Below are 25229 nucleotides of genomic sequence, written 5' to 3'. Positions count from 1 at the left end.
GTCCTACCTTTAGTTTATCAATTCTGAAAAATGTTAAAACATGCCTGTATGCAGCGTCTGGATAATTCATAACCTTCACTTAGAACTACTTCCCCCCCCCCCCCCCAGTGGCACAGTAGTATGTCTGCAGACATACAACATAAAACCGGGTTTCGATACCAGCGGTGAGTGGAGCTCATATAGCCCGTTGTGTAGCTTTCTGCTTAAAAAAAAAACAAAAAACACTTGGAGTTTGTTTGTATGTGTTTGGTACCGTTTACTTCAAACAATGAGACTAACTGTAGTGTTAAATCAATAAAATGTTACAAGATTTGTTATGAAGTTTACTGCCAGTTAATAGGTGATTGGTTTAGGGACTGCCATTCAAGCTTCAAGTCAAATTTCGTCGAAATAAGTGTATAAAGATGGAATCAAGTTAAGTTAAAATAAGTTAACTACTACACTGTTAAAAGCTCACATGGATTAACTCCAAGTGATACGGAACACTCTCATTAATAACCATGCGCAGGTTATAATTTTACTAAACATAAGAGCATGCTAAAGATCAAAATTGGCAGTTTATTTCATAACACTGAACAGTGTGTTTGAAGTTAAGCATAAAGCTACACAATGGGCTATCTGTGCTCTGCCCACCACGGGTATCGAAACCCGGTTTTTTAGTGTTGTAAGTCCACAGACATATCGCTGTGCCACTGGGGGGCAACACGGAACAGAATATAAATTCAATCACGGTATGCTCGCAAACCAACTTCCACTGTTAGAAAGTTTTTAAAAAAATAGTTCCTTGCTACATGGGCCCGGCATGGCCAGGTGGTTAAGGCGCTCGACTCGCAATCTGAGAGTCACGGGTTCGAATCCTCGTCACATCAAACATGTTCGCCCTTTCAGCCGTGGGGGCGTTATAATGTTACGTCAATCCCACTATTTGTTAGTAAAAGAGTATCCCAAGAGTTGGCGGTGGGTGGTGATGACTAGCTGCCTTCCCTCTAGTCTTACACTGCTAAATTATGGACGGCAAGCGCAGATAGCTCTCGTGTAGCTTTGCGTGAAATTCAAAAACAAAAAAACAAACCTTGCTACTTACTCTTAAACTGACTTCCACTGTTAGAAGGTTTTAATAAAATTGTTCCTTGCTACTCAAGAGCCTAATTATATTGAGCCATCTACTTGCATAAAAATTCAACGTTGCTGCATATCGAAATGTATAACAACACCAATGACTATTCTTAAGGTGAAATGAAATGAGCTATTCTGTTTCCGCTAGAGTCCAGGAATTTCTTATCTCTAACTCCACTAGAGTCCAAGGATCTTTGTTCTCTAAATCCATTAGAGTCCAGGGTTCTCTAATCCCTAACTCCGCTAGAGTTCAGTAATCTATAATCTCTAACTCAGGGATCTCGGTTCTCTAACCACGCTAGACCTCTTTTTTGAAACCCCGTTAGAGTTCAGGGATCTTTTTTTGAAACTTCTTTAGAGTTCAGGGATATCTTTTTTGAAACTCCGTTAGTTCAAGAACCTCTTTTTTTTTAAATTCCGTAGAGTTCGAGGACCTCTCTTCGGTAACTCTTGCGAAGAATTGTGCCTAAAAATGTTCCTTTCAGCTACAGTTTCTGTACAGCTTGAAGTAGTACCTTTTGTCTATGTAATTGGAATATTCTACTTGAATGACATCTCATGTGACACATGGCCAAGTTAGAGACTCCTAGGGTTCAGGATAGTAATTGCTAATTTTTAGCTACTGACAAGTGAGAAGATTGGCAGTCAGCAGCACCCGCAGCCACAAATATTTTTGTCACTGACCTGTGTGTTCGTGGATTCTCACCGGTCACAAGACACCTCACTTTGCTTCCCACGATTGGGACACGACTTGTTGCTGGTCTTTTTCTGGGTGGTCTTGGTGCCCCAAGTGGACCCATATTCCTTTGTTTTCCAATGCTATTAAGGAAAATGAATATCCCTTTCTTGAAAGTTTTAAATCCTCGATCTGAACACATTCTTATGATCTGAGTGTATGAATATTTTGCTGTTGTTACATACTCTTCCTAAGAGCGATCATATTTTGGTGGTATCTCACTACCTATACGTAAAGCAAAACAATGTCAAAGTGTAGTTCTGAAACATTGCATTCCACCCAGACTCTATACCCGCTGTGGTTGTCATGTGACCTACTGATTTGCATATACACAATCTTTAACGTACTCAACCCTCTGTATAATATGTTTCAAAATCTTTATATTCACATAGTATTTGGATTGAAGGTTTATCTCAAAATTATTTAAAACATCTTTTTCAATCAATAATTCACATCCAGACAGAACATTTACGTTTATTTATTTGAGAAAAATATTAGAACATCAACAAATTGTAAACATTTGGAACAGTGACATAGAACAGAATTGAAATCTATAAGGCTTAATAACTAATGGGTGAAAGTTTGAAATAATGTAATAGTAATGAGGGTATCAAGGGGGACTAAAAACGTGCTCTTAAAGTCACCTAGATATGATATGGGGTCTAGGAGTAGGTTTTCAGGGTCGTTAAACCCGAATCTGGCATCTAATTTTCTGTTTCTGGTCTCCCTTGGGATTCTGGAGAAGGTATATTTAAAACTTGGTTCATGCCTTCCCTCACAAGCTAGCAAGGCCAAACTTGACAGGCAGGCTCGGGATTGCCCGAGAGGTGTCCTTGTTTACATGGCGTAGCCCCTTATCTTATTTATTTGGGGTATCAAAAAGGGGTCTAGGAGCAAGTTTAAAGGGTCACTGAACTCGAATATGTTATGGCATTGTAACTTGTATTACTGTTCCCCCTTGGATTCTCGGGGGCCATTTGTGAAACTTTGTTCAAACTCTCACTCACACACTAGCGGGACCAAACTTGGTACTACTGGCTCTTGTCCTAATTCATTTTGGGGAAAGTGAGTAGGGACATTCCATGGGTTAGCTCTAGAAGTACCTGAGGATAATTCTGTGAATCATGGGGAGGAGCCTTTGAACCCCATAGCAGAGTGTGGGTATTTTAAGCTAGTATTATCACTTACTTCAACAACAACTGTTTCAGTGTAAACTAGATTAAGTTGGGGGGCAATAATTCAATGAGTAACAATTTTGAAATAAATTACCAAAGCATTTCGAATGGCCATCGGAGTTCAACTTATTTTGGGTCATTCCTCGGGGCCGGGGATGGCTTAGTGTTTAGCTAACCGTAATGTGGATACGAGGGTCCATGGTTCGTGATCCTTTCCCGCAAAAAAAGTTTAGCTCTGTATTTTTATGGCCGTGAGTGAGTTATAAGAGCGGCAGTGAAATCCCAATATTCAATTAGACTATCCCAGGAATTAGAAATGTGTTGTGTTGAGTAGAGCTGCCTTCCCTCTAGTCTATGAGCTCCAAATTAGGGATCACTGGCGCAAAAAGCTTTTTTGTAGCTCTGCGAAAGCATCAAAGACAAACAAACAACTTTCTGGAGTTTTTTTATATTTAAACAATTATTTAACAAAAACGTGTGTCTGCTTATAAGTGGAGAGCTGCTTGACCGATTGTCACCAAACCTAGAGTGTGCCCTGAGAGCCCCCACCCCTTTTAACCGGAAGGTTGGCATAGGTCAGTCAGATTTTAATGTCAACCATCTTATGTCACCCTTAGGGGCCTCAATATTTTCTACGTCAGCTGATATATATATGCATATACGAGGAAGTCGTGCAATGAGAATGTAAGCAGCATATTAAAGAAAATAGTTTAAATTAATGCACAACTTAATCTTTATATTTATTAACCGTTGGTATTTATATATGTCATAAAATGCATAATGTCTGGTGAAATTAAGAACGTAACTCCCTTCATAGAATGATAAGTTGAAGAATATCAGAATAATGTGAACATTGAAGGAAAACTGAAGATTGAAAATAGTAGAGAAAGAACCACATTCTTCGCCTTAAATATAACAGTGTATAAAAATGTAAATTAATCATAAGACGTGCTATAAATTATACTCGGCTTATTAATTACAACCCATTAAGGAATTGTTTACATGAAGAAATTCTCTTGCGGATATAGAACTATATCTATCATATTGAATTTTAAAGATAAAGTGATAACAACTAAAAGGTTACGCTTTTAACTTTAAATAGCGCTTTTAACTACGACTTATTCTGTGTCATTACTTTGCATTATAACTTTTTAATTGATTTGATGGTAAACCAGTTTCTTGCGTTTAATAACTTCTCTTTATTTTAATGAAAGAGCTTAAAATATGGTTTCGATACACGTGATGGCAGAGAATAGACAGCCCATTGTGTAGCTTTGTGCTTAATAGTAATCAAACCAGCAGAAGAATGTTTGTTTTTGTTTGAATTTCGCGCAAAGCTACACGAGAGCTATTTGCGATAGCCGTCCCTAATTTAGCATTGAAAGACACCACCCACCACCAACTCTTGGGCTACTCTTTAACAAACGAATAGTGGGAATAAACGTCACATTATAATGCTCCCACGATTCGAACCCGCGACCCTCAGATTGCGAGCCCTAACCACCTGGCCAATAACAAATGTCCAAGATTTCGACAAGGTTGTGTAATCATCAGATTCAAGTAAAAGAGTGAAGAGAAAATAAACATGAAATAACCATCGGAAGGATGTATTAATTATTAGTTCATCTTTTATGTATCTTCCCAAGCTTTTTGTACAGTTGAATTATCGTCCGTGACGTAATCAACATGAAACTTCACTTTACTGAGAAGATTCGGGTTGCCCTCGTGGTAGCGCTCTGGATTTCAGAGCTGGCGAACCACGTTCGAATCCGTGTGATACCATAAACTATTATCCATACTTTAAGCTGTGTGGATGTTGTAAGAGTGACAGTCAATCCATTAGCCTGGATAGTGAGTGGTAATCTGCTGCAGACTGGTCAGTAGTCAATAGTTGTGGACGATGGTAGACAGCCTTAGTCGTTTTGCCATAAATACAAAACATGAATACGAAATGCCCTTCATGATAGACCTCAAAATACAATTAATTTTTTCCAACTTTTACTTTCGATATTATGCTTGTCGTTTTTGCTAATCGCTCTCAAATGTAAAAAACTGTAAATGTATATTGATGCTAAAACTAAATGCTTTAATAAATTCATATCTAATATTACTACAATTCAGGGTGGTTTTACTTTAAGATGGATATGTATAACAAAACTGGATTCCTTACCTTTTAACCAAAGTGACTTCGCGAATAATTGAACAAAAATATAAAGAAAGTGTTCTCTGAATGAGCTCTGTCGGATGACAGTTTTACACAAAATAACATTTAACTCCTATTAGTCTATGAAACGACACAAATTGATTATATTAAGCTACAAGCGTTCGCATCTTCAAATTCACAGTGATGTCGATAAGATAACTGAAGTCGTCTGGACATAGTTGTTAATCTAAAGAGTTAATCTGTTTATTTTCAAACAGAAATACCGTTATACGGATATGACTAGTCCGACCAATAGTATTCCTGTGTATTATTTCAGTTTTTATCTGATCTTGAAATCCTCCAACAAAGACAAATTAAATTATTTCTCGAAAGAACATACACTATTTTCTTTTTAAATATACACACAACGTATATACGATTTTTTTATTCTGTTTTCCTACCTTAGAAGCTAGAGGAATCACAAACGTGCTGTGCTCTATCATAATTATAGCTTGTTTTTACGTTTTAGTAATGGAACCTAAAACTGGATTCTATACAAATTAAATTACTTTCATAAAAATTATTTACTCAGTTTCTGATTCATTGCGAGAATTTAATATGTAACGTAAGTAAATGGTTGTGTCTACTGCTCTTAGAAACTGAAGCTTCAAATTGCCGTTTATGTTTCAGTAATGTTTCAGACAGTCATCCTGATACCGTTATAAAATCGTTGTGTAAAAATGCAAATCATTATCTGCGCTGTTATTGACAGGAGAAAAACAATGTAATAAAAATGATACCAAACACTACGAGATAATAACTTTGAATGTTTTGAAATAAAGAATTGTTCAATACAACCAGTATTGTTATGCATCTCAACAAAAGACCTATTTTCTCTGATGTATTTGTGTCATCCAAGCCAGTAATTACACTTATTAAATTTTATGTCACCATTATTTAATTCTTACTAATGTATTTTTTAATAACATTTCGTTATCACAGATTACAGTAATTTGTATTGTTTGTTTCTTTCGCCCCCCCCCCAGTGGCACAGCGGTATATCTGAGGACTTACAACGCTAGAAACCGGGTTTCGATACTCGTGGTGGGCAGAACACACATAGCCCATTGTGTAGCTTTGTGCTTAACTTCAAACAAACTATAAACTACAGATTTCTCCCAATTCTCATTACTGCTGTTTCTTCTCGACAAAACCGAACATTCGTGTAACTTGTTGGAAGTGGCAGTATTTAGTTAGTGAAAAACTTTAAATGGATTCGAATTACTACAAGTGTTAGGTAAAGTAATCTTGACCGAGGCTTCCTTAAAATACAGACTAGCCAGCAGGGATTATTGAAGTTATAGCTGCTTAATAAAGTAACCTTGACCTAGAGTTTTACCCAAGACTTCCTGAGAATACAGAATAGCCAGCATGGTTTACTGAAATGTTGTTTCAGTGAGATTCTAGGCAAAGTAGACATGATAGGTTTGAGAAATTTAATGGACTACGACTGCCCGTTAAATGAAACAGAATATTTTGGTGGTTTTCTTCAATCAACAGGCAATTGCACCCATTAAAGTTTCCAAGCCTACTGTAGTTGATTGAAGTTATAACTGGTTACTAAATTAATCTTGATCTAGATTTTTACCCAAGGCTACCAAACAATTCAGAATAATTAGCATTGTTTATAGCAGTTATACTTATGACTACTTACTAAATTAATCTTGATCTAGAATTTTACCCAAGGCTACCAGACAATTCAGAATAATCAGCATTGTTTATAGCAGTTATACTTATAACTATGTACTAAAATAATCTTGATCTAGAATTTTACCCAAGGCTACCAAACAATTCAGAATAATCAGTATATTTTTTATAGTTCTACTCTTATATATGTGTGTGTGTGTGTGTGTGCGTGTAAGCAGCTACAAATCATGTCTATCTACAGATCTGTATTGATTCATGTAAAGATTTTTGTGGAGAGAATACACATTGACTTGAGTTACTGATATTGACTAAGCAACTTACACTGTTGTTTGAAGTTGAAACTTATTCACACAATAATCATTTACTAAATCACCATTGACTTCACATTGAACAAAGTAAATTTTCTAACTTTAACATACAAATCTAAAGTCAACTAAAGAGCTAGGCTTTGAGCAGTGTTTTTATACTGTTTGCTCAATTATCATAATAAAGCCCCATATGACATTACGTCACTGCCTTCTCAAGTGGGTTTTGAGCAATAGGCAAGTAGCCCTTCAAATGTGTTTCGTATTTAGGGGCTATCATGCAAATCGACTGAACTGATATTTGCAAAGAATACTTCGAATGCATTTAAAATAAAACAATTCAGCGATGAAACTACTATTCACTTGCTTCGAGCTACATATATTATATGCAGTAGATAATTTATAATTTAAAATAGAAATGTTTGTATTTGGGAAATAATCCCTAATCAAATTTATAAAAGATTGTCCTGAGGGAAACGCAACAGTGTATGAAGTTTGTACACGTTGGCATTCGTCCCAGGCGAATACAAGAGCTAACAAAAGACGCCTTTGACGTCATTTGGCCTGTCACGTGTTCATTTGAGCGATAACATACGGTGTTAGGCGAGGAGGCTGCGTCAGTTAGTGCAACAGGTTTAAGCTGCGGAGATGTATAGTAGTGGTGGTTATAGTCCAGAATCTGTAAGTACCAAGTGTTTACTTTTCATCATCTGTGTAAGATATATTTTCGAACTCTTGATAATTGTGACTTTACTAATATGATATTAAAATATTTCAACACCAAGCTATGTCTTTCTAATAGGAATTTGTATTTAATTATATTATTAGACTAATATTATTTACTATTGTAGTTTATTCAAATGTTTTTAAGACTCGTTTGGTAACTTACTTTTTTTTAAGGTAGTGGTTCTCAAACTTTTTCGTCTGGGACCACTTCAGCGGGACAAAAGACCCTCCGACCACCTACTGGTCCTACCTCATCCGCTTTCGCTTGCCACCGCAAAAACAAAACAAAAAACTTATCAGTAACTTGCATTTTGGGGACTAACCCATCCACCACCTGGAAGACCTCTCGAACCACTAGTGGTCCGAAGATCATGTTTTGAGAACCACTGTTTTAAGTCTTACCATGAAGTAGGATTTTTCCTGATCTTTAATCCAAAACCTATTATTACAATGTAAAGACTTGCGCGAGATGAATGTAAATTTTAATATTGAATTCCTTTAGCTTATCTCTGTTCTCTATGTGTATCATTCATAGTTAGACAAGTGTTGTAATTCATCAAAAGTATTTTCTCTATTTCGAAAGTTCACATTTCTTTAGTATTTGTTCCCAAGTTAAAATAGTTTAGAAGGTGAATGTTTCCAGTAATTGGTAGTTATGTTTATACTATTCTTCTGTTATAGAGGCCTCAGTTGGTCCCAAGCCCAAGTCACGGAGCGGGAGACGCTGGTAGTCCCCTGTCCCTAGAAAGCTGGTACGCCTCCGACTTGGACGCCTGGCTGCGAGACAGTGAAGTTCCAAATAAAGAATCCACTAAGATTGGCTTCAGCACCCAGCAACAAGAAATGAACAAATTACTAGATTCCAGCCTGCTTTCTTACGGGAACACTTCTGCAAGACTAAGTGGGCTTACTGGTGATAGTTCAACTAAGCTGGCCAGTTCGACTGTCTCGTATAAACAGTCTGTCCACGTTAACATTCCTTCTCCAGAATCATCGTTCAGCTCTACCCCTGCCGAAAGTCCTACTTTATACGATACTGTACTGCCTACATCAAATTCGAGAAACGTTTCGAACATAGTTAGCAGTCCTCCATATTTGCCCGTACCGGTGGAAGAAATTAAGCGAGAACTGCCAGATGAATTCAGCAGTGGATGTACCAATGATTTGGGATCATTTTATGGCGCCCTCCAAAATTTAGTCAAGACTGAAGATGAGTTTGCCGGCCCGTGTCAACTGTCACAAGAAAAGTTTCAACAAGTACAAAGTCTCGCTATGGAGCAGGTCTCTCGCGACATTGACTTAGCTTGTCAAGTGCTTGGCATATCTCGTGGTAAGTTGTTCATCTAACATCGCTCTTTTTAACTTTAAATAAAAAAACTACTAGTGCATTGTTATTTATGATGCAACACAAAGTAGTTTTATTACTATAAAAAGTGTATTAAAAAAACGCAATCTCTATGCCTTTGAACAATCTCGGGTTGTATTTTGTTCGACAATTTGAATGTTATGTCATACTCCATGTTGGCATTAAGTTACTCCAAGTAAGGTCTGATCTGTACTTTAAAACAATTTAAAACTGTTAAATTTTACTGTTTTATGTCAGAATATCGTAGAAAAAAAAGACATTGGCATTTTCTTTCTGTTACTATTTATGACCTCCTCAATCTAAGACCTGCGAAAAATTGGGGCTTGTATCACAAAATAATGATTCCTCAATCTTTCAAGATTTGGAAATAATTGTAGATTTAAGCTAAGTTAATTGCTAATACACCAAACCATGAGAAATGTTAACTATTTTTCTGAAAAAAAAAGATGATGGGATTCATAACCACCATTCTTCTGGCGGAAAAGATACTTTAACCACCTAAAGATTCAACTACCATAAGAACCAGACTTTAACCCATAATACTTACTATCATTGTAGTTGGAAGTGGTGAATGAATTTTTGAATTGAAGGCACTTTAAAGGTGGCACAACATCCAGTTACAGAGGAAAGAGGAATTATTTTGGGAGAAGGTGAAGATCTGAGACTGGGTGGAAGTTAAACAAATTATACTATTTAGTTGTCAGTGGAGTGAGAACCAAGAGTTAAAGCTTTCAAAATCCCATCGTGTTGTTTGGTTAAAGCAAACCCATAGACTTCATTTTCATCCTATTTAAGTTTTTGCTTCGTCAGAAATAATTTAACAACAAAGGGTGGTGTGAAACTTTACAATAGTCCATCGTTTACTCAGTTAAACGAGGTTCTTAACATGCCTCTGTGAAGTAAAATGCGATATTTGTAAGGGAAACTTTGTGGTGAAGAGATTTTCACTCATGGCTAAAATGACTTTTCTCTCACGAATATTAAATTCCGATCATAACAAGTTATCTACTTGTAATGGCTGGAACCGGCTTGAATGGGTAATGAAGAAAAACTTTAATATAACATCATGACAAAACCTTGTCGAAACGTTGTACATTTGCTGTTATATTAAAGTTTTTCTTCATTACCCATTCAAGCCGTCTCCTGCCATTATTAGTCTCAAAGTGGGTTCCTCGTCATCGAATTTAAGTTATCTACTTATTCAACTTTATTATAAGATTTTATTTTAAAGTAAGTTACATTTTCACTTGTTGTATGTCAGGTTTTATTAAATTTCTTAACTTCGGTTATTCCGTTTATATAATTTTTACATTTTCAAATAGACAAATATCTTTTAGGTGGGTATTCCCCCTCTGAGAGTCACAGCAGGTAGAACATTTCTCTTTGTTGTGAAACCCTGCCCTTATCACGGAAAAATTCCCCGTTGTTTAGCTGACTACACCCTACTTTCTCAAGTTGTCATGTCTTAACACAGGGGGGACATGTAAGTAGGGAAGGTAAGGCTGTGTTTGGTAGGTAAATAGGCCTTTGAACATTTGTGCCCTTTTGCTGACGTCAAAGTCTTGGAAATGGTCAGTCAAGTAGGTTGATTCATCGTCTAAATATGGAAAGAGGTCATTGTTATTTGTCTTTTTCTCGGTTTGTGGCTGAACTTGTAGATTGTGTACCAGGGTGTAACTTGTTTTAACAGTTCCTGAACTGTACTTAGGAAATTAATTTTCTACTTAGAAGAGATGTATGTACGTGATTTATAATACCGCCCTCGTCATTAACTTTTAAGTTTGACTTCATACAGTTTATTGAGTTTATTGATGTATTTTGAATCAAATTTTATACCCGAGCTGAAAGACTTAACCTTTAACTTTTAAAGTTTACATATACTATTATTATAAATTGTAGTTTTAGCGAGTAAAGCTATATTTAGGTTGTGGACTAATTTAAGTACTCGTGAATTGAGCGCGCACCTTATTAGCATATTGATCAGGGCGGGTTTTTAATGTAACTTTCTGATTGGACAAGATATTAAATTTTTCGTTTCTATAATATTATTAATGTTTGACCTAGACCTCTTAGATTCCCCCTTTTTTCATAGAAGTAATTAATCATTATGTGTAAAACTTTATAAACGAATAAAATATGCCCTTGTATTGAAATGATGTGTCTATTAACGTAAAATATTGTTTAATAATTTATATGGGTGAAATTGCAAATTTGTAACAGTAACATACAAGGTAAAGCACGTACTATACGATTTTCGTTTGTTTGTAGCGTTGTAAATCCGCAGACATACCGCTGTGCCACACGGAGGGGGGCATATTATACGAATTGGTTCCTATAATCATGGGCTGGGCATGGCCTACGATGGTTAACGTGCCTGAACTGTGAATCAAAGGGTTCATGGTTTGCAGCTCATTGCCTCAAAAACACGATCCGCACTTTGGAACCAGGGAAGTGCGCTGTTGACAATCAAATCTCACAAATTTTATCGAACAGAGAGTAACCCAAGGGTTGGCGGTGGGTGTTGTTGATTAGTTCCATTCTATCTCTAGACTATTATGGTCGAATATATATGTGTGTGTGTGTGTACGCGCGCGCGTAATCCTTGTGTAGTTTTGCGCGAAAAAAAAATAGTTTTCTAACTATTTTATGTTAGTTTATCCTGATAGTGGCGCGTTCTTTAGATACCCCTTGTATTCGACAGTTATTCAGTTGTAATGGACGACTGTGGTATGGTTCGAAGTACTAATATCAGGTTTACGAATGGGCAAGAACACCCTGTGTAATATCGTTTATGTGAAACCACAGACAAGAAGCATGGTTTTCTTATTTTATTCGTGGTTTTTTGTTTTATTTTTGCAAACCCTTTATTAAAATGTTTTGAAAACTGGTTATGATGACTACAACAACTAAGTTTTAGTTAGGTATTTTCAATAGATTCAACTGTATTACTTCGTATGGGCTAATCCATATGAGAAAATGTCTTTGAAAAATGCTGTCAACGAGAAATACTTTTAAAGCTAAAATTCGCATAAATATTTTATCTTAACAGGTATGGTGCTAATAGTAAAACTAATATAATTTTAGAGTGTATTTATACACAAGTAAAAAACAAAGTAACTATACAAATCACTAGTGTGGCCTCAGTTAATTGGAATGCAGTGTACATTTTTGATCTCATTATCTAAGAAAGGATACTAACTCGTTGGAAATGGTTCGGAGGAGGGTTAATAGGATAATTCTGGGAATCGAAAAATATAGTGATATTTAAAAATTTGTTGTCTTTTGAGAAAGTAAGGAGAGGTGATATTATTGATATTGACAAGATTGTCTCGTGAGATGAATTGGCTATATTCTTAAAACAAGAGGACACAGGCTTAAGATTGGAAAGGGCAGACTGAGCTCCAAGTAAGACAGTTTTATTTTTATAACAGGATGGTTGGATTACGAGTTGCTGTCAGCAATAGTGCATTTTACAAGAGTTTTAGAGAGGTATCGACGAATTCCCGAAAATTAAAGAAAAGGGTTGTATGTATTAAGTTATGGTTGTGTCTCGGTTTTCTGTAGGCTCGATAACGATGTGTTATTCATTCTTATCCTAGAAGTCTGATTTGAAAATTCTTAAATAAAATTGATAATGGTTGCTGTTAATTTGGGTCACACCATTAGCCATAGGCTTTTTCGGCACATGATCAAACAGATGTATTATGGTAGACATATTATCCTTTGCTTTCACTCATAGGTTCTTAGAAGTGCGTATTTCTAGTATTATTTTAAAACAAGCTTTTCATGCAAAACGAAATCTTAAAGACCCTATCGAAAAATTATTTTTTATTGAGTAAGCTTTATTGATTCATTCGGTGGTTTACATTTGCAACAATAATTTACGCAGTTGGCTAACATAGTGGCTTTAGTAAGATGATGTCTGTCAATCGCCAGCATAATTCGGTGTTTCTGCACTATTTTATACAACGTTTTATTCAAACAAATTATTATTTTTTCAGATCCCACTGATTGGTCTGCGGCAGACGTTCGAGCATGGTTTGTGTGGACTGTGAAACAATACAACCTCCCCAACATACTTGTTGATTATTTTGCTATGGATGGGGTGGCTCTGTGCTCTCTGACAGAAGAAGATTTTCAACGTAGAGCCCCACGTGATGGAGAAACACTTTTTGCTCAATTAGACATCTGGAAAACTGGTATGATATTTCTTGGAATAGAGTGATAACATTTTCGTACTTTAAAATGTTAGGCAGACATCTGTTTTGCTTTCTTTTTGTTCGAAGCAGCTATAGCTTAAGCTGAGATCCACGCAATAATTAAAAATAGTTTCTGTCGTAGTAAATAGTTTTAGACTGTTATGTTGTTTTGAGATGTTTGTAAATAATCTACACCGTAATTTTTATACGGCACTTGGCAATTAGCCAATATTCCAGTTCGAAATAGCGTATTAAACTGTTGTAAAGTTTTTTATCTATTTTTATAGCGACAAAAAAGCATGTCTAGTGTAAGTGTGGTTTCTCATAGTCATAGATATCAATTTCGGGCAGAAATAGTGTGCATTTAGTTTATCGTATCATTTTACTTTATTGTTTAATCATTTCCAATCCTATTAATTTATTACGGAAACTACAAAGTTTCGTTAAGAATTAAACCAAAAACTCGAAGTTCAAGTGAAAATCGTGGTTTAGCCTCATATTTCCTCCGATTCAAAGAAACAACACAAACAGGACTTGTTAATACGTTTTGGAACTCATATTTTTTTTAAGTTCTTCGAGCTCCATTGTTTTTATATTGATGTGTTCGACTTGTATAAGAAGAAAATAACGGGAAGTGTATTCGGTCGTTTGCCAAAACTAGTCACCTTCACATTTCTTCAAAACGTGGGGAATCCCTTGTATAATTTGACACGTTTGACCTAGATCCAAGAATGCAAATACAAGTAATAAAGGCCCACTTTGTTGTAAACATTTTTTCCTCTAGTTGGTAATGCTACATTATTTTCCATTCTGCCCCCCCCCCGTGACTCCGTGGTAGGCACTAGAGTTTATAACGCTCAAATTCATGGTTCGATCCTTGCAGTTAGTAAACTTAGATAGCCCATTGCGCAGCTTTGCGTTTAGGAAAAACACAAACTGTTCTATTAAAATGCTCATACTTAATCCTAAGAATAAAATACAGTATACGAATATCCTGATGTTTTACAACGCGAACTGGTGTGTTTAATAAGACACAACGTTATATGCCAGAATAACTGAAACGTCGATCATCAAAGTGCAATGTTTATTTCACTGATATAGAAAGTGCCTTTTTTGTTTTCATAGATAGCAGGGTGGAGTAACATAATTTTCAGAATATTTGTGATTTATTCAACTGTTAACGTTTTCAAACAGAAACTCGTGAAAGAACTTGTTATGCTTTTAAGTTAAACACCAGATATAATATATTAATTTCCTTAGGTGTAATATTTAAGTTTTCTCTTACATTGGTGATGATTTTACAGCAGTCCTATTCGTAAGTTATAAATATCTAATGTATCAGTTATTTGTATTACAGCTGTAAATATACGAAAGAGTGGTCAAAACATGAGTATGTCGCCGTTTCGAGTGGAAGATAGTATTCTCGACATCAATGGTCTTTTAAACCAATGGTCAGGCTCAGTCTCAGCAGTAAGTACGCCGCCTTCTCGCACCAATCTTGTTGATACAGTGGGTAACAAAATGCCGAATGGTCATATTTCTGCTTCAGCTGGTTCTGGATGTGGAAACGGTACTTTCGACAGTTCCCTCATTATGGGAACTGAAGGACTGCCAGTTCTTGCAAGTAGCAAGTACGCCAACGACAGCTTACATAGTGATGGTAAGTTTCATATGATAATAATAAAAAATATCGATAGAGTACATTTTTTATCCTATATTGATTGTGTTATTATCTAATTTCATCAATCAAGACTTGTTTCTCTCTCTTTCTCATTCTGTGCGTGAAATGTGTTCATAGTTTTACACATTATTGCACGAGATTATGTTTAAATGGGTTGAATTATCTTTGAGTAAACAAGATTTCATAAAATCTTACATACTTATTACATGGCATCTCTTAGTGGTGAACACATTTACAATGCACCTTGGCATAGGCCTAATAATTTTGACACCGTCCGTTTTTACCGGGCGTAAATTGTTGAACTAGAGGGCCTCGTATTGGAATGTTGCTCAGCCTCGGGCAAGTTTCAGTCGCCCGGTTAGGTTTCAGTCCACACCTAATCAGGTTGTGTAGCGGTTGGAGGTTTAAAAAAAACCAGCTTGGATAGTTTCAAGATGATGTTGTCAGTATAGAATCCCACCATGTATTAGATATATAACTCGGGGCGTAGTTATTTTTCTTAAACAGTGTATCTGTACGTCAATTTGTAAATTTTACTCTCGCGAGTCGTCCTTCGCTCTGCTAGAATTGAAGTTTAGACAGCAGTAAGTTTACGGACTGGCATCGCTAAAATTCGGGGTTCGATTCCCCGCGCCGAACACAGCAGATAGCCTAATATGGCTTTATTTTAGAACAAACAAATCTTAGGCTAATTTCTTGATTGGTGCACATTCAAAAATATAAAATCGCTGCTGTTTGTTTAATTAAACAAAATCAAATCAAATGTTTTACAAACATGTAGGGGACAAACCGTAAACTAGTTAACGTCGAAACGAGTGATATAATCTTTAAATTTCGGTTATTTGAGCAAAGCTACGTAAAGGCTATGTCCGCTTGCCGTCCCTAATTTTGAACTTCAGGGAAAGGTAGCTAGACAACAACATCTACCGCCAACTCTAATCGAATAGAGGGGATTTGATTGTCACTCTTATAATACATTCATCGAACCAAAAGTACGGACCACAGGGCCACGTCCGATGACAGTGAAAATGTCACAACTTCCTCCAACAGCTTGGAAGGAATATTGTACTTGTTTGGATTAAGCTGAGGCCTCATATGGCCTTTCATTGACGTCATATGTGCCAGAATTTAACCCCTACGTACATTTCTTAAGCATTCATCATCTTTTGTATTGTAATTGTATAGCGTTTGTAAAGTTGTTGTTGTTTTCATTCTCTATAGTAGGTTGGGATAAACACGATAAATTCTGGCACCATGTTGCTAGTAAAACGGGTTAATCCATCGTCTTTTTTTATAGGATTTATTATAGTTAAAGCGATACTAGACTTGCTAAACTGGAGAGGTGGGTAAAGGGACAGCACTGAAGTTAAACCGACCGTGACCTACTTTTTTTTTTTAGATGGTAGCTTGGAACATCACCATGTTTAATGCACGTATCTGCCTACAAGTTTTCAACCGTAGAATGTGTAACAGAATACCAAACATAGATGATTGGACAGTAGACATTTCTTAATATTATACACGTATATACTGATACGAAGTAACTCGTGGTAAATAATAAATTAGACAAAGTCTTCAGGACTATTGCTGCATTATATTTACTCCCACTTTGTTTATGTTTGTCTAATTTGTTAAACTTGAAATTATATTCTTGCAGATGAAACAAGTGAAGACAGTTGTGAGGTTGAACGATTTGCAGGTACAAGGTCTGGATCTCATTCACACATCCACCTGTGGCAGTTTCTGAAAGAGCTTTTAAGTCAGCCGCAGATGTATGGAAGCTGTATCCGCTGGCTTGATCGTTCCAAGAGTGTTTTCAAAATTGAAGATTCTGTCAGGGTTGCTCGCCTTTGGGGTAAGCGAAAGAACAGACCAGCCATGAATTACGACAAACTCAGCCGTTCTATTCGTCAGTACTATAAGAAAGGCATCATGAAGAAAACCGAGCGTTCGCAGCGGCTGGTGTATCAATTCTGTCATCCATACGGCCTGTAGATTTAGCCTAATGGCGGCGTAATCAAGCTTCGAGTGCAACATCATTTCGAGCTTAATTTTTTTCTTCATCATTTTTTCGTTTACTGATGATTTCACAATTGTCTAGCTGGTCTATGAAATGTGAAATCACTCAGTCTTTTTGCATATGTAAATATCATTTAATCTATGGGCTGGACCCATATCTAAGAATATATATTTTGTTTGATAATAACATCTTTGAGTAGGCTTATGGCAATGACTGGTCTTGAAGGTATAATTCTTGACCTGTTGGCCTAGTTAGTAAATTTCTTCTTGAATAATGTTAAAAAAAAAAGAAAATTATTTCCTCGAATACTTGATGATTTATACGATTGGTTTTTTGTATTTAAACTATAATAAAACTAATTCTAGCTGGCATGCTTAAGCCTACTCAACAAATATAATATGATTGTTTTTCGCGAATAGTAATTTTACCGCATGTTTGAGTTGTTACGCAATTTTAGTTCTCTGCATGACACTGACGACCCCTGGTGAGCCTTGTGTATTGAGACTAGGATCCTAGGTCGGTTGTTTTGCAAGCAGGTGAGCTGAATGCGTACACCCATAATATCTTGGCCCTTGCACTAAGTAGTGGTGTGATGTTCTCCAAGCATAAGTGGGATTGAAAGAACTCAAACTCCGGTGAAGTTTTTCCCATATATCAATGATATATAGTGGTATGTTCTAAGAACACGCTATATTTCAGTTGGTCTCACGTGAGACCAACTGAGATTATTATTATTATTATTATTATTATTCTAAGGGTTGGTGTATAGGTTAAGGATTGATATTAATCAAGTTTATAGAAAGTTTATAATTTCAGGAATGCTTAATTTTTTCGCACTGTAAGTGGGTTGATGGTAAACGAACATTATTATTCAGTCTCGTTATTCTTTCTGAAACTTTAACATGTTTTTTCACGTAAATAGTGGAAAGGCCAAGCAGAAAGAAGTAGCGATGGCATATATTATCGGTGTTATTCTAATATAATCCTTTACTGGTGTGGGTCGCTATATTTTTCGGATGATCAATGTATAGTTACACATACATGACATCATTTGTTTGTGGGTTTTGTTTCATAACTTCGTAAAAAATACATGGTTTAGCGATTTTTTATGTTTTACGTTATGTGAATGTAAATACAGTTTTCCAATGCTATAATGGAGAGGTATAGTTGTAGTAACATATTTTATCTCTGCTAGCTTACTTGTAAAGACAAGTTAAATTGGATAAAATAGTATGTATTGTGTTTAGTATTAGAATAAATGGTGAAAGTAAATTGACTGAAACATTTCTGAAAAGTGTTTGAAAAGTGCAGTCGTAGGTTGTAGGTTGATAATGATTGTGTTAAACTGTTCTTGAAGAAATGTAAGTTTTGGAATATTTCAAATAAAATTTGATTCAAAATATATGTTTCGTTGCGTTAATTTTATGGTTCAGTAAGTTGCCTCAAAAACCGTTTATTATAGAACTCAATCATTATGTAAGTCTGATATGTAATAGATTATACATCTATAAAAACTTACAAAAATTAATAGTCGTGTAATTTGATATACAAAAAAATTGACATCCGTATAACATTATAATAAAACGTAAGCATGTGGGAACTAGATTAAATGGTGAGCGAAAATTGATAAAATTTTGTTCATGGGGATCTTATCAGAATGACGGTATACTTCTAATGTGGATTATCAAAGTGTATACTGGAATATTATTAACTAACATTCTACTTTACAATTTCATAATCTAAGGGGATATTAACTAACATTCTAGTTTACAATTTCATAATCCCAGGGAATATTAACTAACATTCTAGTTGACAATTTCATAATCCAAGGGGATGTTAACTCTCCAGTTTACAGTTTGATAATCCAAGGGGATATTAACTAACATTCTAGTTTACAATTTCATAATCCAAGGGGATATTAACTAACATTCTAGTTTACAATTTCATAATCCAAGGGGATATTAACTAACATTCTAGTTTACAATTTCATAATCCAAGGGGATATTAACTAACATTCTAGTTTACAATTTCATAATCCAAGGGGATTGTTAGTTAATATCCCCTTGGATTATCAAACTGTAAACTGGAGTGTTAGTTAACATCCCCTTTGGATTATCAAATTGTAAACTAGAATGTAAGTTAACATCCCCTTGGATTATCAAACTGTAAACTGGAGTGTTAGTTAACATCCCCTTGGATTATCAAATTGTAAACTAGAATGTTAGTTAATATCCCCTTGGATTATCAAACTGTAAACTGGAGTGTTAGTTAATATCCCCTTGGATTATCAAACTGTAAACTGGAGTGTTAGTTAACATCCCCTTGGATTATCAAACTGTAAACTGGAGTGTTAGTTAACATCTCCTTGGATTATCAAATTGTAAACTAGAATGTTAGTTAACATCCCCTTGGATTATCAAATTGTAAACTAGAATGTTAGTTAATATCCCCTTGGATTATCAAATTGTAAACTGGAATATTAGTTAACATCAACTTGGACTGATTTACTGTTTTTCAATAGCAAACCAATAGATTGAATTCTAACTTTACGATAATTGTATGAGAAGAAATATTGTTCTCAACAATAGGCGGTTGTAGTCGTAACCACGGGCTGCTGTTATTTTTTGTAAGTGTATATTTTGGATTTAAGATTTATATTTCTGTGAGACTTAGCTAATGTAATATTCATCAAATGATGTTGTATCTTAATATATTTATTTTTTGAGGCTGTAAGTTTACAAGATGGTTCCTTACAGTCATTAAGGGCTGGAGAGATGCAATATATAAAAAAAAACCTGTTGGAACGACATGTAATAAAAATAATAATATACATATATCGTTGTATATAAAAACAAAGAGTGACAGATATGTATTCATATAATGCATAATTAAGAGCACAAGAAAAACAAGTATTGAAACAAATTTAAATTGTCATTTTAAGGGCTCCTTCCTAGGGGTTCTTGATCGTAGTAATAAGTAATGGAGCACTAAAGTGAAAAAAAAAAATCTAGCCCAACTAGTTTCAGCCACATGCGAACTCAACCTAGCTGCTCGCTTGTGCGTGGGATAATATAATACTCCACCTTAGGATAGATAAATAGCGGCTTTAAGTTGACTTGGCAAGTTGCCAGGTTTAAAAAACAAAACATTAATGGCGTCTCTTTCGCTCGGCAAGTTGTTTTTATATGATTATATTATTTTATCTATATATCTACCACGTGTACTTAAATTTCAAGGTCCTTAGCTTTTCGTGCGACGCCGGTTATGGCACGAACGTAGAAGTTGATGGCCAAAATATTGAAAGTGTTGTACGATTTATTGGGAATAATCTCGATTGCTGTTTGAGGGCTTACATTAAACTGGTTTACTGTTAACTGTGGTGATGTATCGACCATGTAAATTGATGAAAGTAACTCATTTAGTCCACAAAGTTTTACTGGTTAGTTTTTAAGGTTGATATTCTAACACGCAAACAGTAAAATACAAAATTTGCTCAGATGATCAATCGGTAGACCGTGTTATTGATTGCGGATACAATTAAATAACACAAAATTAGATTGTTTAACTAAGACTGAAAATAACAAGCAGACACTCCACATAAAAAAAATATAACAACTTCTTATTGGAACGATATTCATTTTAGTTTTAAAAGTCAGTTTTCGTCCATCCTCCTCCTCTCCTCCGAGATGGCTTAGCAGTAATCCTGAGGGCTTATAACGCTAAAAATCAGGTTTCGATACCCGTGGTAGCCAGAGCACACATAACTCATAGTGTAAACAGTTTTATAACAGAGCTCTAAACAGGTTTAATAATTAATAAATTAGGTCAAAAGCCTTTATAGAAAAATGTGACTTTAATGAAAAGCCTTTTTCTTAAGAAACAAAAAACTAATTTGGTTTTTTAATTTTTTCATGCAGTGCTACATATACAGAATAATCGTAATAAATTTATAGCAGCAAATTAGCCTTTCTACCGGTATCTGCAGTCATACAATAAAATCAATCGCCTTTTGCTAGCAATGTAATATAATCATTATATATTTTCCTTTGCATTTTACAAAATTTACTCTCGTATATTTCAAATTAAGTAAAATAGTTTCATTTCTTTAACTGAAAACAAAAGAGAATACTGAAAGTCTGTTTATTTTTAGAAATATATATATATATATGGCAAATTATACCAAGCCAGACTTGAGCTAGCGTTTAGCGTACCTGGTTGCGGATTTTCAGAAGATCCAAAGTTCGAGCCTGCTATACACTGCTGAACGGTCTGTCACGTGATTCAGTTCAATATATTTGACGGCCTCACCTTCATCACTGCTTAAGGGACATACTCCGTACATTCAGCTGTAGGAGCGTTTTAAAAAGACAGCCAATCCCGCTTTTTGGTTAAGATTAGCTTTATAGGTTTTTCAGCTCCTTCTGATCAGGAGGTCTAAATCAAGGACGGCGACGACTGGACCTTGGGGTTTCTGACCAGGCCTTTTAACCCACGTGCTTCATAAGGTGTCATTCAGGTTGAAAATACCAAATAAGAAACTACACAAGTCTTAGGAAAAATAAAATTAGAATCAATCAATTCTTGGCTTTATATTTTCCATAGCAGATGCCAATACTTTCGTTACTGGGTCTTCTCTGTCTTTAAGCTTGGTTTGATTGTTGTTAATTAGAATCAATCAATTCTTGGCTTTATATTTTCCATAGCAGATGACAATACTTTCGTTACTGGGTCTTCTCTGTCTTTAAGCTTGGTTTGATTGTTGTTAAGCGCAAAGCTACACAATGGGCTGTCTGTGCTCTTCTCATCACAGGTATTGAAACCCGAATTTTAGCGTCCTAAACCTGAAGGCTTACTGCTGAACCACTGGGGGCTCTATCTTTAAGAGTGAAATTAGAAATTGATGAAAGTGTTATGATAATAAATCATATTAGATTATTCTATAATAATCAAAACCCGCTCTACATTAGTTACGTGATGACGTACACAAGAAAGAGATCTTTCTACTTCTAATTTTTACAACGCTAGAAGCCGGGTTTCGATACCCGTGGTGGGCAGAGCACAAATAGTCCATTGTGTAGCTTTGTGCTTAAAAAACAAACAAACAATTATTACATGTCATTGCTTTCAGTTGGTTTTGCTAATCATTATGTTCAATTATGCAACAATGAATTAACAAGCATATTGTCTTACTGAAAGGCGAACAGATAAATGGTTGGCTCAATTCGTATAGAAACATCAACGAGTCCCATGAAAATATTCAGGTTATAGAGCAAATGCGTAGGTGATGGTCAATAGAGAAAAGTAGAGTTGGATGGAATAGTTAAAAGGTGACAGAGTAAATATATCATAGCCAATAGACAAAAGTAATGTTGGATGAACAAAGAAACAAGCGATATAGAAGATAGATGATTGGTTGACAATAGACAAAAAATATAGTCAGATGAAATAGTTAACTGGTGATACGGCAGAACGATAATGGACAACAGGCGATAATGTAGATTGATGAGCTGAACAACTCAGTAGATTGATTCTAGGTCCAATAAACATTCCTATAATCAAATTATCCAAATAGAGTAGTCACAGGAGGTGGAAAAACTATGTACCCACTGCCACCAGCTTTAAATATCTACGAATGACAACAAAGGCTTGGATTTAACTGATAAATAAATCGTAGCAATCTGGCATGTAAAGATTGTTATATTTCAAATATAAATTTTCGACAAAATTTGCCATATCTACGTAGCTTGTTATATATATAATTTTCTGTTACTCTTCGTATTAAAATTTTGCCTTTAAAACAACATAGCCATTTTTGAGCAATTGTTCAAAATACTTTGTTTATCCCGATAGCTCAAAGTCAGCGAAGGTTCTATACCAAAAACATTGGCTTTAAATGTATCACCTTACTGATTATGTATACTATTCATTGTAAGCATTATATTTTACTTAACGAGGTTAGTGTTAGTTCTGGTGTCTAGTTATACAGACCTAACAAGAACTGTTGGACTCGACACAAGACAAATGAGTCATCTAGTAAACATCTATATAATAATTAGTTTTATTTTTAATATGTATATGGGTGTGATAAGTTGAAATGAACAGCGATGCCAGTCCACAAAGTTCTTTTAAAATATCGTCACTATTATTACCTATTATGAAAACGGAAATTGTTAAAACGATTGTTATTCATGAAATAGAACTTTAAATACGATTATCACAGCCTATATTAAAATATTATAGATTATTTTCTTATGAAGTAACATATATATATAATATAAACCAGAATCTCCAAACCAAACGAATTGGTGTTCTTAAATATTTTGAAAGGTTTCTCGACAATTCCTTCTGGATTAAAAAACAAAACCAAGTACTATTGACGTCATTCCACCGTCATCTAAGCCTCCAAGGGACACGCTCTTGTTTGTCGAATGCTATAACAGTCAGTTCAAATTAATATTTATAAAGTTCCTTGTCAAAAAAATTCTTATGTCCGTAATAATCTCCATATTCCTTACAGTGATGAACAAAACGACCCAAAGTTAGACTTTATACGCATTGTATTCGAAAAATAAAAATGCTTGAATGCTCATGTTACTTTATCAGTTTTCAAGCTAAATTCAGTCGCTCATCATACATTAAATTATAATAGCTATTGAATTGCAGATTTAAGACCCTCAATAATACATTATGTATAATAACCAAACGTCATTTTGGGTTTCTCCAATTAACATTCGTAACCCAACAGTTTTAAGCTAGACGCCATGCAATGTATTTAACATTGTTAGTAATGAATGTCTATAAGAGTTATAACCTCCACCATGACATGTGGAACGTTATGTGAAAACTCGGTCACTGTCGGATAGATTTCAGGCTAAGCCTATTTTTAAATGTTGTATTGTCAATGAAGTATCCTCTAATGGATTGTGATACACTGTGCAACATTATTATTTAACAATTATTTTAGTTACCGATTCGAGAGTGTATTTCTATTCCAATAAAATTATGCAGAATACCTGTTTTGATTGTATGTCTGCGGACTTACAACGCTAAAAACCGGGTTTCGATACCCGTGGTGGGCAGAGCACAAAAAGCCCATTGTGTAACTTTTTGCTTAACTTCACACAAACAAACAAACAAGTGATTGAATATTAAATTAACTATTTAAGTAACGCAGCTCCTTTAAACTTAAAATACATACACGGCTACGAGTGTCACAACTCGAGTACATAAATCTAGATTATTCTATTTAGATAACTCTTTACTTACTAGTATTTATTTGTTGAAAAATGCGTTTGCATTTTGTGTTTTAAAATATCTAACTTTTTGTTTTTGTTGTTGTTGTTTTTTTTGTACAGTACAATACAGCAGTTCTCGAGCTGTTTTCAGCGCCGACCCCATTTCAGATACTTCAAACTCCATCCGTTCGAAAATGTATTTCAACCAGCTCATTCAGTTTTGTTTGTTATTAGGCTGTCAAGAAATTAATGTCGCTTGTTTTAGATGAAAAAACCCGGACAATTTATATATATAAAACAAAACATTTGTTAAATGAAATAGTCTCCATTCTAATTGATGATGCTTTTCCATCTTACAATCAGGTTGTTAATGCCCTGATTAAAGAAATCACTTGGCTTTGAAGCAAAAAAACATGTCGATGTCCTCTTTAACACCTTCCACACTTGCATACGTTTTCCCATTAAGATGGTGTTGCAGCGAACGAAAAATTAAAGGTAATCTGATGGTGCCATATCTGGAAAATATGGTGGGTGGGATGGGGGAGGGAGAACTTCTCAATCCAACTCCATAATCTTGTGTTGCGTCAAACGTGTGGACGTGCATTGTCGTGGAGAAGAAGAACACCTTTCCGATTGAAGGACGTTTCTGATGAAGGGCTTGATTTAAACGTTCCAGTTGCTGACTGTAGGTCACTGCATTGACAGTTCGCTGTGGATTGTGGAGTTCGAAACGAATTACTTCTTTGATGTCCCACCAAATGCAAAGCATCACTTTTTGCAGATGGAGTCCAAAAATGGTTCACGCGCATTACGCACCAGA

At 35.3% G+C, this 25229-nt stretch overlaps 1 protein-coding gene across 2 annotated transcripts; it reads left to right on the top strand.

Moving 5' to 3' along the window:
• Positions 1-7805: 7805 nt before the first annotated feature.
• LOC106462936 (DNA-binding protein D-ETS-4-like) lies at positions 7806-18576 on the top strand. Of its 2 annotated transcripts, none has more exons than XM_022390337.1 (5): positions 7806-7863; positions 8590-9238; positions 13276-13473; positions 14831-15133; positions 16812-18576. In XM_022390337.1, the coding sequence occupies exons 1-5, from the start codon at positions 7831-7833 to the stop codon at positions 17147-17149; spliced, it is 1521 nt and encodes a 506-aa protein (XP_022246045.1). In that variant the 5' UTR covers positions 7806-7830; the 3' UTR covers positions 17150-18576. The 2 variants fall into 2 exon arrangements, with proteins under 2 accessions (XP_022246045.1, XP_013778357.2); XM_013922903.2 differs by lacking the exon at positions 7806-7863 and adding an exon at positions 8105-8316.
• The last annotated feature ends 6653 nt before the right edge of the window (positions 18577-25229 follow it).

The sequence above is a fragment of the Limulus polyphemus genome, unplaced genomic scaffold, assembly GCF_000517525.1.
Source record: "Limulus polyphemus unplaced genomic scaffold, Limulus_polyphemus-2.1.2 Scaffold1286, whole genome shotgun sequence".
Classification (NCBI taxonomy): Eukaryota; Metazoa; Arthropoda; class Merostomata; order Xiphosura; family Limulidae; genus Limulus; species Limulus polyphemus.
The sequence above is the reverse complement of the archived record's forward strand: the minus strand, read 5'-3'. Positions and strand labels throughout refer to the sequence as shown.

What these genes read in the sequence shown, in the direction of transcription:
- LOC106462936 (XM_022390337.1), top strand. Translation starts at nt 7,831, where the DNA reads ATGTATAGTAGTGGTGGTTATAGTCCAGAATCT. An exon ending in ATTAGACATCTGGAAAACTG is followed by an intron (nt 13,474 to 14,830) that starts GTATGATATTTC and finishes TTTGTATTACAG; the next exon opens with CTGTAAATATACGAAAGAGT. An exon ending in CGACAGCTTACATAGTGATG is followed by an intron (nt 15,134 to 16,811) that starts GTAAGTTTCATA and finishes ATATTCTTGCAG; the next exon opens with ATGAAACAAGTGAAGACAGT.